This window comes from Stegodyphus dumicola, chromosome 5, assembly GCF_044657685.1.
Source record: "Stegodyphus dumicola isolate Sdum_Otavi_A_Nest chromosome 5, ASM4465768v1".
In the NCBI taxonomy this organism is placed as follows: Eukaryota; Metazoa; Arthropoda; class Arachnida; order Araneae; family Eresidae; genus Stegodyphus; species Stegodyphus dumicola.
The window spans coordinates 107,238,850-107,252,296 of NC_140772.1; the positions used below are offsets into that span (position 1 = coordinate 107,238,850).

General features: G+C 30.3%; 1 protein-coding gene across 1 annotated transcript in view; it reads left to right on the forward strand.

Annotated features, from left to right (window-relative positions):
* Positions 1-1,660: 1,660 nt before the first annotated feature.
* LOC118205094 (serine-arginine protein 55-like) overlaps positions 1,661-13,447 on the forward strand; it is a 73,522-nt gene continuing 61,735 nt past the window's right edge. The window contains exons 1-2 of the mRNA XM_085816962.1: positions 1,661-1,814; positions 1,964-2,093. Coding sequence (XP_085673088.1) covers positions 1,971-2,093 — 123 coding nt within the window. The 5' untranslated portion in view covers positions 1,661-1,814; positions 1,964-1,970. The remainder of the gene's footprint in view (positions 1,815-1,963; positions 2,094-13,447) is intronic.

Consider the following 13,447-nt stretch of genomic DNA (forward strand, 5'->3'; position numbering starts at 1 on the left):
ATCATATGTGGATAGCTTCAGAAATGGACGAGCAGGCATCGGTAAGAATTTAAAATCATCATTCTTGCTTCCTGCCGTCGCTACGAATTTCTTTAAAGTTTCCATTTCTTTGGCAACTGCAGAAACTCTCTCATCAATTTGTTGTTCGACTTGGTGTTGGACGGCACAAACTCTTCCTTCAATTCGTTCCTCCACAGCCGAAACTCTCCCTTCTATATGTTCTTTTACAGAAGAAACTTTTTTTTCTATTTCTTCTTTCACCGAAGAAACTCTTTCTTCAATTTGATCTTTTACGAAAGAAACTTTTTCTTCAATTTGTCCAACTTTATTTTCAACTGTGTCAATTCTGCCTTCCATAGCTTCAAATTTATTTTCTATTATGCAGGTAATTTCTCTTTTCATTTCTTCTTGACATGCTTCAATCTTTTCTTGACCTGCTTGAACGGCTTTCATTTCGTCCTTAACGGATTCCTGGCCCAATTTCATTTCTTCTTTAAATGAGGCAAAGGCTGATATTAACTGCCTTAATTGCTCTTCCATCGCTCTTGTTATTGGCATTCAAATCCCACTTCTGACACCAAAAATTATTGCGTGCGTACGGGTTCGTTATGAAATGAATGCACAAGTCCGATGAAAAATGAACAAAAATTTATTATTATCACAACAAAAATGCTTAAATTTTCTCAAATTATCATGCAGTATTACAATATCTCACAGTAGTTATCTTTTAACTACTCAAATGTCCAATAGAACGTAATTCAAAACAGCTAAAGAACGCTAATCCGCGAATTCGCTACAATCAACAAGAGCAGTTTTCTAAACAACAACAAACTAAGCAACTACTACAAACTGAGATGCTTTCCTCCTTTTATAAGATTTTAAAATCACGCGCTAGAATTTTCCAGCACTTTCTCGAAATCAAAAAGAGATATTTATTTATTTAACGCACGCGCTCTTGTATTTTCAATTTTCCGGCTTAGCTTTCTTTTAATATTCGTCACGCGCTGCACTGCGCGAGAAATAAAACCATTTAATTTATAATTAAACTAACATTATCTTTTTAAATACCAAATTCGTAACAATATCTTGTAATTGTATTCTTTTGTTATCCAGAAACCTTGAGAAAATACCAGAATGTTCTCGTGCATGATTAAAAGCTTATAAAAGCTGATGTAAAACATCTCAGTTTAGTTGCTTAATAAGTTCTTGTTGTTGATTTAAGGAATTCGTGGTGAGATCGGATTAGCTTTCTCTGGATTTTGAATTGTGTTCTATTTAACGTTTTTAGTAGTTTAAAATATAACCACTGTGAGATATTGTGATATTGTATGAATATCTCTGAGGGAATTTCAGCATTTTATTTTATTTCTGGGGATAAGAATAAATTTTATTAACTTTTTATCGACTTGTGCATTCAATCTATTACGAACCCCTACGCTATAACAATATATATATATATATATATATCCCTGATATTCTCTTTCTAAATATTTTTCATGAACCACCGCAAGCGTTTGCATGAACAGGATCAAAATTTTTACGAATGTTAAAGTTAAAAGTTGGTTCTCTGTTTTTCGATTATTATTACGTTGACCAGTTTTTCAGGCAGTTTTTTTTAAATTGATTATAAATGCGATTTTCATTTGGCAACATTAAGTGCAACGAATGCTTTCTTCTTTGTGGCAATCGGTTGGCTGTTGACATGGATCGTGTTGAGCAATAAATTGATCCGATCTGCTTGAAAAAATTTTAAATTTATTATAAATCGCATATTGTGAATTTTATAAAAATATAATATAGTACATATACTATAAGTAAGTGTTAATAATAAAAATGTAAATAAATTTGTTATTTTTAGCATTTGCGTTATTTTATGTTACTTGTGGGTCGTTTGGTATTTCCGGCCATTTTCATTTCTGTTATCAACTGTAATGACAGTGCATTTTCGTTCTGATTTTTTCAGGTTTACCATGAGCACTCGCATTTATATAGGACGTTTGAATTATGATGTTAGAGAAAGGGATTTGGAGAAGTTTTTCAAAAGTTATGGAAGAATTAATGGCATAATGATAAAGAAGGGATTTGCATTCGTAGTAAGTTGTTAGAGAAAGTTTCCGATAATTAAGCCCTTGCACCATTTTGAACCAACATATATTGTTATCAAATTATGATTTAGTAGATTTTCCTTTGCATGTAAGATACAAGTGGCATTTTTGTATAAAAATGTTCTGGCTATTTTGAATGATATTTTTAATTAGAAGTAAGTGTGAAGTGTAAAATGTGTGCGTCATCATGTACAATTCTGATTCGTTGTGTGATTTCTGGCCTGAACTTTTAGAAAAATACAATTTTGTTAAAATGAGGAACAAATGTTTATCGTCGGTAGAGTGAATACTTTTTATATAATTGTTAGAATATGAACAGAAAAATGAGCAAAAGTTAATATTTAGTTACAGATTTAGGAAGTAAAAGTATTATTTATCGGATGACTAATCTCTTGCCGTATTTTAATTCTTTTTGTTTCAAGACTAAAGTTTAATTATGTTTCATGTGTCATTTGATTTCATTTGCCTTTGCTCACGTGTAAGTCTCAATTGATTTTACTCAAAGCATTCAGATTTTTAGTATTTGAGGTTTGTAATTTTTTAAAAGGTATACAAATTTGAGAAGATGTGAACTATTTACTGTCACAGTGTTAAATACTCTTTTTAAATGTTTCTGAATACAAATGAGTATTAATGTTCTGTGATGTATTATGACTGGTTGCATGCTAACTCCTTTCAGTAATTTGTGGATTATTCATTACTTGGATTGATTTTGAAGGTGAACTTGCTAGTTTAATTTAATTTTTTTTAATTGTTGCTTAATAAACTGTAAAATTCGGAAGTGTTCAGATTGGTATTGCAAACTGAAAAGTTATAAAATGTGTAAAAGTGTATATAATATTAGCTCTGTGGAATATGTAATGGAGAAATTGCAGAATCACCCACTGCTTGGAGTGTTTTTAAAAATTGCACATACTCGGTATGCACATACACATCGACCTATTTTCACTTAAACATCCTAGAATTGCGCACTCCCTTGTTTTTATCCATGTACACGTTCATGTACACGTTGACCTACTATTCTCACTTAAAAAGTCAAAGAAAATTGACAAAAATCCAATTTTTCTTACTCTTGTAAAAAGCGCCAAACAGAAAAGTGGGCGATTCTGCACTTTACCCCATGTAATTGTTATATAACAAAAAATTTGGTATGAAAAAAATTTTTTTATAACTTATATAGATTAGTAGGACTTAACTGTGTTACAATGAAAAACTATTAGCTTTCTGTATCACTATTACTAATTGATAATAAATTTTTACTAGCAGTATTTAATATTTTGATTGCAGAATTTGAATTGTCATAAATTTCTCTATAATTAAAGATGGCAATGAATGAAAGCTTTTAAATATGCTTTATTTAGAAAATAAAAATCCTTGTATTAATTTCATTGAATATTAAATGTATTATTATTAAGCATTATTCAAAAAGATATGAATGTTATTTAAATTCTGTATCAGTTGTTGTATTTAAGTTTTCTGTAAAACTGATTTTTTTAATTGTGACATTAGCATGTGTGCCTTTCAATTTGAGTTTTTTCCAGTCTGTTCTTTAACAGATCCCGCTTACTTGTATATTGATATGTACTATAAAAATCCTAGTTACTTTTTTTAGTGATTTTTAGATCCATGCAAACTATATGTATTTCCCATGGAGGTAGGAAGTAAGATGGAGTCGCCCTAAACAAGTTTCTCCCGTACCCTGCTCTGAAGCACCGGCAATCCCTACGTGGTGACCAAAACATCGGGTCATTTACCATCGAGTTCAATGAGATTTGACGCGTTCGGATGGAAATATTTTGTAATTACGTCATAAATATACATATAAATGTATATATTTTCTTTTTCTACAACACTTCAGAGTCCTAAGTATATTAAAAAAACATATTTTTAAACAACATTTCATTCTGAACGGAATTAAATGCTATACTTTTCACAGGACAGTTTTCTCAGAATGGTTTAGTTTGAATGAAATATTTTCACAAGTTTTCGTTAATTACATTAGAAAAAAAAATTAAGGTAATTCGATTTTATTCGGTTAAGGTACAAAAATTAAGATCAAAGTTTATTGTATTATTAATATTAAAGTTATGCATTATTTCTTTTCTATTTATAGAGCTTCTTCCTAAAATACTTTCTTAAATATGACATGATTTTTTGGCTTCTGAGGCATCTTTTAAATCGAAAAATGTAAGTCAATTTTTAATTAATACTCTATTCGGTTCATTTTAAATTAGAGAATTATTAGGAATTAGCGAAATACTTTAAATAGTACTTGACTTTCTCTGAACATTTCTGAAAGGGAAGAAAATAAGTTTTTTTTTGAAGTATTATTTAAAACTTGTAACTGAGTTATTATAAAATGTAAGGGGAATAATTCTTTTAATTATACTTATCAGATTTTTTTTTTAACTCTTCATTTCAACAATACATAATCCAAAACTCTTTATTACATTCTTAAGTACGCATCTCATAGCATTTGCTTTACAATACCTTTTAACAGATTGCTTTCCAATACGAACAATTCTTGCTTAAATAGTTTTATAACGTATTTGTCAACAGGATTTCAATTTATGTTTACTATTCAAGGTTTATCTTTGGATTATGGTAACTTGGTGAGTTTCTTTTTATTTACTCAACACTTTTTCGAACAATCTACTAGTCGAATTACACTTATGCTAGAAATTTTATGTAACAAAACTGCTTAATCATGACAAATATTAACTGCACAATTGGGAAAAAGTGCACAATCGCAAACTCCTTGCGCGTTTTTCAGAATAGCACATACACATAAACCATTTACATGTCGACTTATTTTTACTTAAAAAAACATCCCAGAATTGCACAAAAATGGTATTGCACACACTCTTAACTTTATCCATCTACACTGCTATTTTCTCATAAATTACAAAAATTTGCACGAAAATGTAGGAAAATTTTGTGAATCTTTAAACTCGGTAAAAAGCACATATATGAAATTACCTGATAGCGAAAAAGTATATACCCTTTCCAAGGATGAACATTTTCACGTATAAAATAAATAAAATATCCAAAAACTTTTACCTCTAAATTATCTATTATATTATAAGCGTCACCAACGAATTTATACCGCAAACATTAAAAATAGTTACAAATGCTTAGTGTCAAATATTTAAATTATTTCCATGCATGTTTACTTCAATTAAAACGTATACCAAATTCGTACAAACATAAAATTCACAAAATAACTATCATTTAACTAAAATATCACTAAACCATGTACACGTCGACTTATTTTTACTTAAAAAAAATCCCAGAATTGCACAAAAATGGCATTGCGCACACTCTTCACTATATCCATCTACACTGCTTTTTTCTCATAAATTAGAAAAATTTCACGAAAATGCACGAAAATACTCAACGTATACTACTCAAACGTATTCCAAAATACTATAAACATATAACTCACAAAATCACGATCATTAAATTAAAATATAATTAAATTAAAAAACACTACTTAACATATACTAAATAAGCACATACATTAAATTAATAAAAATTAGATTACAATCCTAATTACTTTAAACGAAATCATTGCTAATAATAATTTTCCAATAATACCATATTTATTTACTGCTTATATTTAGAACAATGTATAAAAATAATATCCTCAAATGATTAAAAATACTAACTTACCTAATCTTCTTCAGAATCTTCATTACGTGGCACGCACACTTCCCTACAGAAAGAGTTCCAATCGGCTGCAGTACTACTGCTAATTTCTAAATCCGAAATCCAGTAGTCAACTGGCAGTCTATTCACCCAGTAATAAAAAATTAATAAAATTTCACCCATACTCTAACTACTTTCAGCAAATCACGTACCCTTCCTTACACTCCGTTTCACAAAATCTCCATTTTCACCAGATTTCTTGCACCGCCATTCAAACTTATCTGTAATATTCTTCCTTTCACACAATCTCATTTCATTCCCACATTTTGGACATACATACTTATCCACAATTAAACCTACTCATACACCATTCAACCGATTCTTTTGAATTATCAGATAAAAGCATTAAAAATTTAGAATTCACTTTAAATAGCGCCATGCAATCCGAAAATTAATCTACACTATTTCACACAACACACAATGAAGCTTAATACAAAATAATATAGTACTACAGATATTTTTCCAAATTTTACCCCCTTTTCCTATTAAAGAATTGTAATTCGTCCATTAATGTCACATGGCATATCTCATGATCTCTCATTTCCCTCACACAAAATAATGCGTATTCGGAACTGAGTACTTCTCACATTATTACCAAAGTCCTAGGTAGTAACCTTTATCGCCTCCGAAATGTCGCCAAACTTCCTGTTACCATATTCCAAAGATCAGCCAATTCAATATTAAAGTTATTATATATTTAGATAACATTTATAATTATTATAAATTAGATACATTTAATAATTAGATTTCTTCACAGTTGTTTATAAGTGAATAAATTCTTCACTTCAAATACATTTATAAATAATTTAATGAATATTTATGTATTTTATCAAAGGCAGATACGTGGTTTTTGCAATAATATGCAAATATAATATATGGATGTGAAAAAAATTTGTTTTATTTAAAACATTTCGGCGTTTGGAAAGTAAAATAAAAGTAGCAAATACTCTATCAAGGGTATCGAAAGACGTATACAATTTTAAATGTACTGTAAGGTATTTTTCATTCTTTAAGCCTAACATTTTTCTTAAAATTTATATCTTTGTAGTTCAACAGCTTAGAATTTTATAAAACAAATTCATAATCAAAATCGCTGTTGTTAGTTATCGAAAAATAAGCAAGATGTGATTTTTGCGTAAATTTCACTAAACTATACAAATTGCTAGGCTGATCTTTGGAATATGGTAACTGGTAGTTTGGAGGCGATAAAGGTTACTACCTAGGACTTTGGTAATTATGTGAGAAGCACTCAGTTCCGATTACGCATTATTTTGTGTGAGGGAAATGAGATATGTCATGTGACATTAATGGACGAATTACAGTTGTTTAATCAGAAAAGGGGGGGAAATCTGGAAATTTCGTATTTAGCTATATTCTGTGTTGTGTGAAACGTGACATTAATGGACGAATTACAGTTCTTTAATCGGAAAAGGGGGTTAATTTGGAAAAGCTTCATTGTGTGTTGTGTGAAATAGTGTTGATTAATTTTCGGATTGCATGGCGCTATGTAAAGGGAATTTTAAATTTTTAATGCGTTTATCTGATAATAATATTAAGTTGAGATTGTGTGAAAGGAAGGATATTACAAGTTTAAACGGCGGTGCAAGAAATATGGTGAAAATGGACATTTTGTGAAAAGGAGTGTAAGGAAGGGTACGTGGTTTGCTGAAAGTAGTTTGAGTATAGGTGAAATTTTATTAATTTCTTATTACTTGGTGAATAGACTTCCAGTTGACTACTGGATTTAGGATTTAGCAGTAGTACTGCAGCGACGTAATGAAGATTCTGAAGAAGATTAGGTAAGTTAGTATTTTTAACTATTTGAGGATATTATTTTTGTGCATTGTTCTAAATGTAAGGAGTAAATAAATTAAAATGGTATTATTTGAAAATTGTTATTAGCAATGATTTAGTTTAAAGTAATTAGGATTGTAATCTAATTTTTATTAATTTAATGTATGTGCTTATTTATATTTTAAGTAGTGTTTTTTAATTTAATGATCATGATTTTGTGAGTTATATGTTTATAGTATTTTGGAATATGTTTGAGTAGTATACGTTAAGTATTTTCATGCATTTTCGTGAAAGTTTTCTAATTTATGAGAAAACAGCAGTGTAGATGGATATAGTGAAGAGTGTGCGCAATGCCATTTTTGTGCAATTCTGGGATGTTTTTTTAAGTAAAAATAAGTCGAGGTGTACATGGTTTAGTGATATTTTAATTAAATGATAGTTATTATGTGAATTTTAAGTTTGTAGGAATTTGGTATACGTTTTAGTTGAAGTAAACGTGCATGGAAATAATTTAAATATTTGACACCAAGTATTTGTAATGTTTGCGGTATGAATTCGTTGGTGACATTTATAATATAATAGATAATTTAGAGGTAAAAGGTTTTAGATATTTTATACGTGGAAATGTTCATGTTTGGCAAGGGTATATACTTTTTCGCGATAAGGTAATTTCATATATGTTGTTTTTACCGGGTTTAAAGATTTAGAAAATTTTCATGCATTTTCGTGAAATTTTTCTAATTTATGAGAAAAAAGCAGTTTACATGGATATAGTGAAGATTGTGCGCAATGCCATTTTTGTGCAATTCTGGGATGTTCAATAAGTAAAAATAAGTCGGCGTGTACATGGTTTATGTGTATGTGTTATTGTGAAAAACGCGCAAGGAGTTTGCGATTGTGTACTTTTTCCCAATTTTGCAGTGAATATTTGTCATGATTAAGCAGTTTTGTTAGATAAAATTTCTAGTATAAGTGTAATTTGGCTAGTAGATTGTTGGGAAAAATGTTCAGTAAATAAAAAGAAACATGTCTTTACTTCATGAAGACAAAATGGCGGCGGAAAAAAAAAAAAAAAAAATAGAGGGTTGCTGTAGCAGATTTGGTCGCCAAATTTTAGCCAAGAAATCGCCAAGTTACCATAATACAAAGATCAACCAATTGCTATTATCCATCACACTATGAATGTTTCTTTCAAACGAAAGTGTCCCTTTTTCGATTTGTATGGAACTGTCGTGTGTCGAAATACTATCAGAATCCTGTCAAGCAAGCTTCTGAATGTAAACAAAGAACACCCCATCTAGTGACCCAAGCTTCAAAGCAGTGCTTCACTTCTAGTGTCGATTGGCCCCTCTTTCCTTTCCTACCTCCATGGTATTTCAGGCTCTAGTGTAGAATTGAATGCCCCATTGATTAGCAACAATTTTTTGAAAAATTTTGGCAATGAAATCTCATTTCTGGTTACCATGATAGTTTAACCCTCTAAGCCGCAAGGCCGTATATATACGGCTTAGAATATTTATTGTGATATCTGTAAAAACGTATATATATGTGCATATTAAAATATGTCAACGAAATTAAGGCAATATATCAAAAGAAAGAATCCAGGTATGAAATATCAGTAGAGTTTTTACATTAAAGTCAAAAAAATAACTTGTTCTCATAGTAGTTTTGGGAAATTTGTGCTTTCTTAGCGAATACCCTTGCCGCCCAGAGAGTTAACTTTAGCCTCCTGATTCTTTTTTAAATAAAAGTAGATTGATGTGTACATGGTCAAATTTAAAGTAGTGCACAATGCCTAGTTTGCAATTCTGGGATGTTTTTCTAAGTGAAAACAGATCGATGTGTACATGGATACAGAGTTTATGCTATTCTTTGACTTCTTATTTTGGTTTTGTGTAGCGGCCATCTTGAAATTGTGTCTTCCTGGCGCCGATCTTAGCATCAAAAAAGAATCGCCAAAAAACAAGGGGCACCCAATTGTAAACTTTTACCGTATTTCCTTTCCATCAGACATATAATTTAATTAAAGACCAGTAAGACATAAAATTTTTCAGTTTTTGATATTTAATTTTAATTGGTTCATTAAGTTTGATCAGAGAAATTATTCTGTATGGTCCTGAAAATTAAGAAAATTGTTAAATTTCAATGGGAATTGTGCTGCGATAGATTTCAAGGAATGTGCTTTTGTGGAAGTGGTTGCAAACCTGGGAAGCAGTATTGCAGAGAATTTTTCTTTATGGAACTCTTTCTTATATGTGCATGGAAATAAACCTTTTAACTTGAATAACTTTTATGAATTGTGTTCCAGTTATTATCAGCGATGTTCCCTGATAAGTTCTAAAATTTTGCAGTGTAAGATAAAAGTGTGTTTTAATACAGTGGCTCCCAAAAGTGTTCGTACACTTATGATTTTCATTGAAATAGGGCTCTATTCATTAATTAAAAGTACGCGGTACTATTCGGTTTCGAGGGCCGTAAAAAATCGCCAAATTATCGTTGATGCCAATGCTGCCAAAAAGAGTAGTGGCAACCCTAATAATTGCAACAAGAAAGGAAGTATAATACAGTCAAAAGTCGTTAATCCGGACTCGTCGGGACTTCGGCGATTCCGGATTATCGATTTTTCCGGATTATAGATCATCACTTTAAATCTCGTAAGATGGCATGCAGAAATTCTAAAATTAAAAATATGAAACCGTAATTTATGAAATAAAGAACAATTATGATCTAAAGGGTATCAAAATTTGCAAAAAGAAAAAGCTTAATATTTATTTGTTTACTTTATTAAACATTTCTCTCAATGTAAGTTGTTTAAGTTGCTTCATTTTATGTGATAATGTTTTCTCTTTAATTCTATAAAAAGACATAATTTCTTGTTCAGTTACAAAGTTTTGCTGTTCAAGTCTCGTTAATTGCTGTGCCGAGAATACCGACTAACTTGTCAATCGAAATTTTTTTCGTTTTCACTAACCTTTCTGTCACATTCTTCATGTCTTTATCCATTTTTTGCAGTAATTCCACTTTTTGTTTATTGGACATCGAAACATACTTTCGTTTTGTAGATCCTTTGGAAGTTCCAGCATCGGAAATTCTATTTGACATAATCGAAAGTTCAAGTTTACTTTTATAAAATTGCTCTTACAGTTTGCAAAAAATAATAAGTGGGATCCAATTTGAAGATTAAGGAACAATGCAATCATTAACATTAACTGAAATAGATAATTAGATAATTTTAGCTTAACCGTCCGTTATACATTAAACGCGCAGGCGAAAACGTATTCTGCGCTTGCGCACACGCATATGCGCAGTATTCAAGGTCTTACGCGCACGCGTAAAACGCCTGTGCGCATGTGCCAACGCGGCGCATGCGCAGGAAGTTTTTAGCTTTGAGGTCCGGATTATGGGTGTCCGAATTAACGACTTTTGACTGTAGTAAATAACTATCTAAGATTGATGTTTTAATTTAGATGAAAGGTTAATTCCATATAATACTTTTTTATTATTATAATTTATATGAAAAAGCCTAAACACGACTCAAGGGAAGCATAAGAGTAAATAACTGTTTCAGATCATTATTATAATTTATATAAAAATTGCTAAACATAACTGAATGGATGCCTGCATGGCTATTTCGCAACCGACGTATCGCTAAAGCATAATATCATCTCGTTGGTTGTTCAAACATAATTTTCTATAATGAATGATGCATTTTCTTTGAAAATATTCTCGGTAAAGTGCAGAATCGCTCACTTATTTGTTTGCCACTTTTTACAAGGGTAAAAACAATTGAATTTTTGTCAATATTCTTTTACTTTTTAAGTGAAAATAGGTCAATCTGTACATAGATAAAGTCAAGGGTGTGTGCAGTGCCATTTTTGTGCAATTCTAGGATTTTTTTTTAAGTGAAAATCATGGACCTTATAAGAAATAGACTAACCCAAACGGGTTTTCTCCCTCGTCTGAGGCGTTGCCAGCTGTCATCTTGATCACATTCAGAGGAGTAGGGACGACTTGCAGAAATTTAACGTTGATTGCCTATTGCAGCGTGTATAATTGTCAAGAAAAAGCTGGTTGTAGCGCATCATTTCACAAATTAGAATTTCTACATATTTTTATTTTTGAAATTGAAATTTATTTTTTAAAATTTAGCAGATTTATCAAGCATAATTAACGTTCCAAATAATTATAAAGCTATTGCATGCTTTCAGGGCTAGATATTGTTTTAGCTTTTCCTATGCTGTAAGGAAATTTGTAACTACTTCTTTTAGAAAATATTTTAAATCTGAACTAACAGAAAATTTCAAACAAACAATTTTCTCTTGCAATTTTTATGCTTTTTATTGGTGTAAATAAGTAAAAAATACTAAAGTATTTAAAAACGAATTTTTGAAAGTTTTGTTTAAAATTCTAAATTTTGCTGCTTTTTTAAAATTATGGATGAGTATTATGGATGAGCACAATTTCTATAAAGGAATTTTAGTTCAATTATATTTCATAATACATCATAGTAATAAGCACATGTATTTAACTGTAATAATTAATTTTGCTTGTATTTTATAGTAATTATTTTTTACATTAATTTATTAACTCAAAGCGGCGGTAGCCTAGAAAGGCTGTTAGTTTCGAAGCGGCATTTTGCGCTGTTTTACTATAAGTGTCCGTGTCTCCTTGCAAATTGTCATTACCAAATATTATCGCCCTATATTATATTTAAAGAAATTAAATAATGTAGAATCTGCATGAATACATGTATGTTTCTTGCACTGTGACAAAAACGACAGTATGTAGAACCATCAAATTTTGAATAATGTAATCCTCCACCCGAACATGGGCATCTGGACGGCCAAATTTCGAATTTGTTTTCATCTATTTCATATTTTCTAAAAAAAAATTTATAATTTTGTAAAAGAATTTTTGATTAACAAACTCAACGAGTTTAGAGCGAGCACTGAACGGAAAATAACAGTTTTATCTCCAGTGCGGAAATTCTGAGAATGATATTCAATAAATATAGGTAACACACAAAACTTTAAAAAAGATTCCTTTTGGGCGTAATATAAAATCAGTGCTTCTAGATTTTATTTTATCTTTTTTTGTTCCCGTCATTACACTCAGAAAATATTATGCTCTGAATTTTATGAATTATTGAAATAACTAATCCACTTTACTGTTAATAATTTAATGATCATATAATCAAATAAATATGATTGTTTAATAATGTTATTATAGTTCGGAAAATCACTGCCTGAATATGTTCATTAAATTTAAAAAAAAATTATCAGATCTTGTATAATTTTACCTTATTTATTTCAAAGCATCACGTACTATCAATCTTATTTAATTTACTTTTTTATTTTTACGCAAAATTAAGTTTAATAAATTTTGTGCTTAGAGTTTTTACCGTTTTACCAAAGTAAAGATGTTTGTACAAGAATTATGCGTGAAAAAAATGCGCGAAATGCAGTAAAAAGTGCTTTAATGAGATATATTAAATCCTATTTGGAAAAAACTGTGGCTTTCATAATCTCATCATTATACAACGTATCATATTTAATAATTAAAAAGAGTTATGTGATACAAATGCCATAGGTTTCAGTTTTAAAGTAAACCAGATCGTCCCTACTTTTTCTTGCCGACATGTCGGTGACGCGCGCTTTGCCCACTGGGTTAGTCTATCTCTTATAAGGTCCATGGTGAAAATAGGTCGATGTGCACATGGATACCGAGTATGTACAATTCTTAAAAATGTGTCAAGCAGTGGGTGATTCTGCACTTTACCCAAAATTCTATTGCCGACTTTTCGTCATGGGCAATTCCCAAATTGTTAAATCCGTAGGATA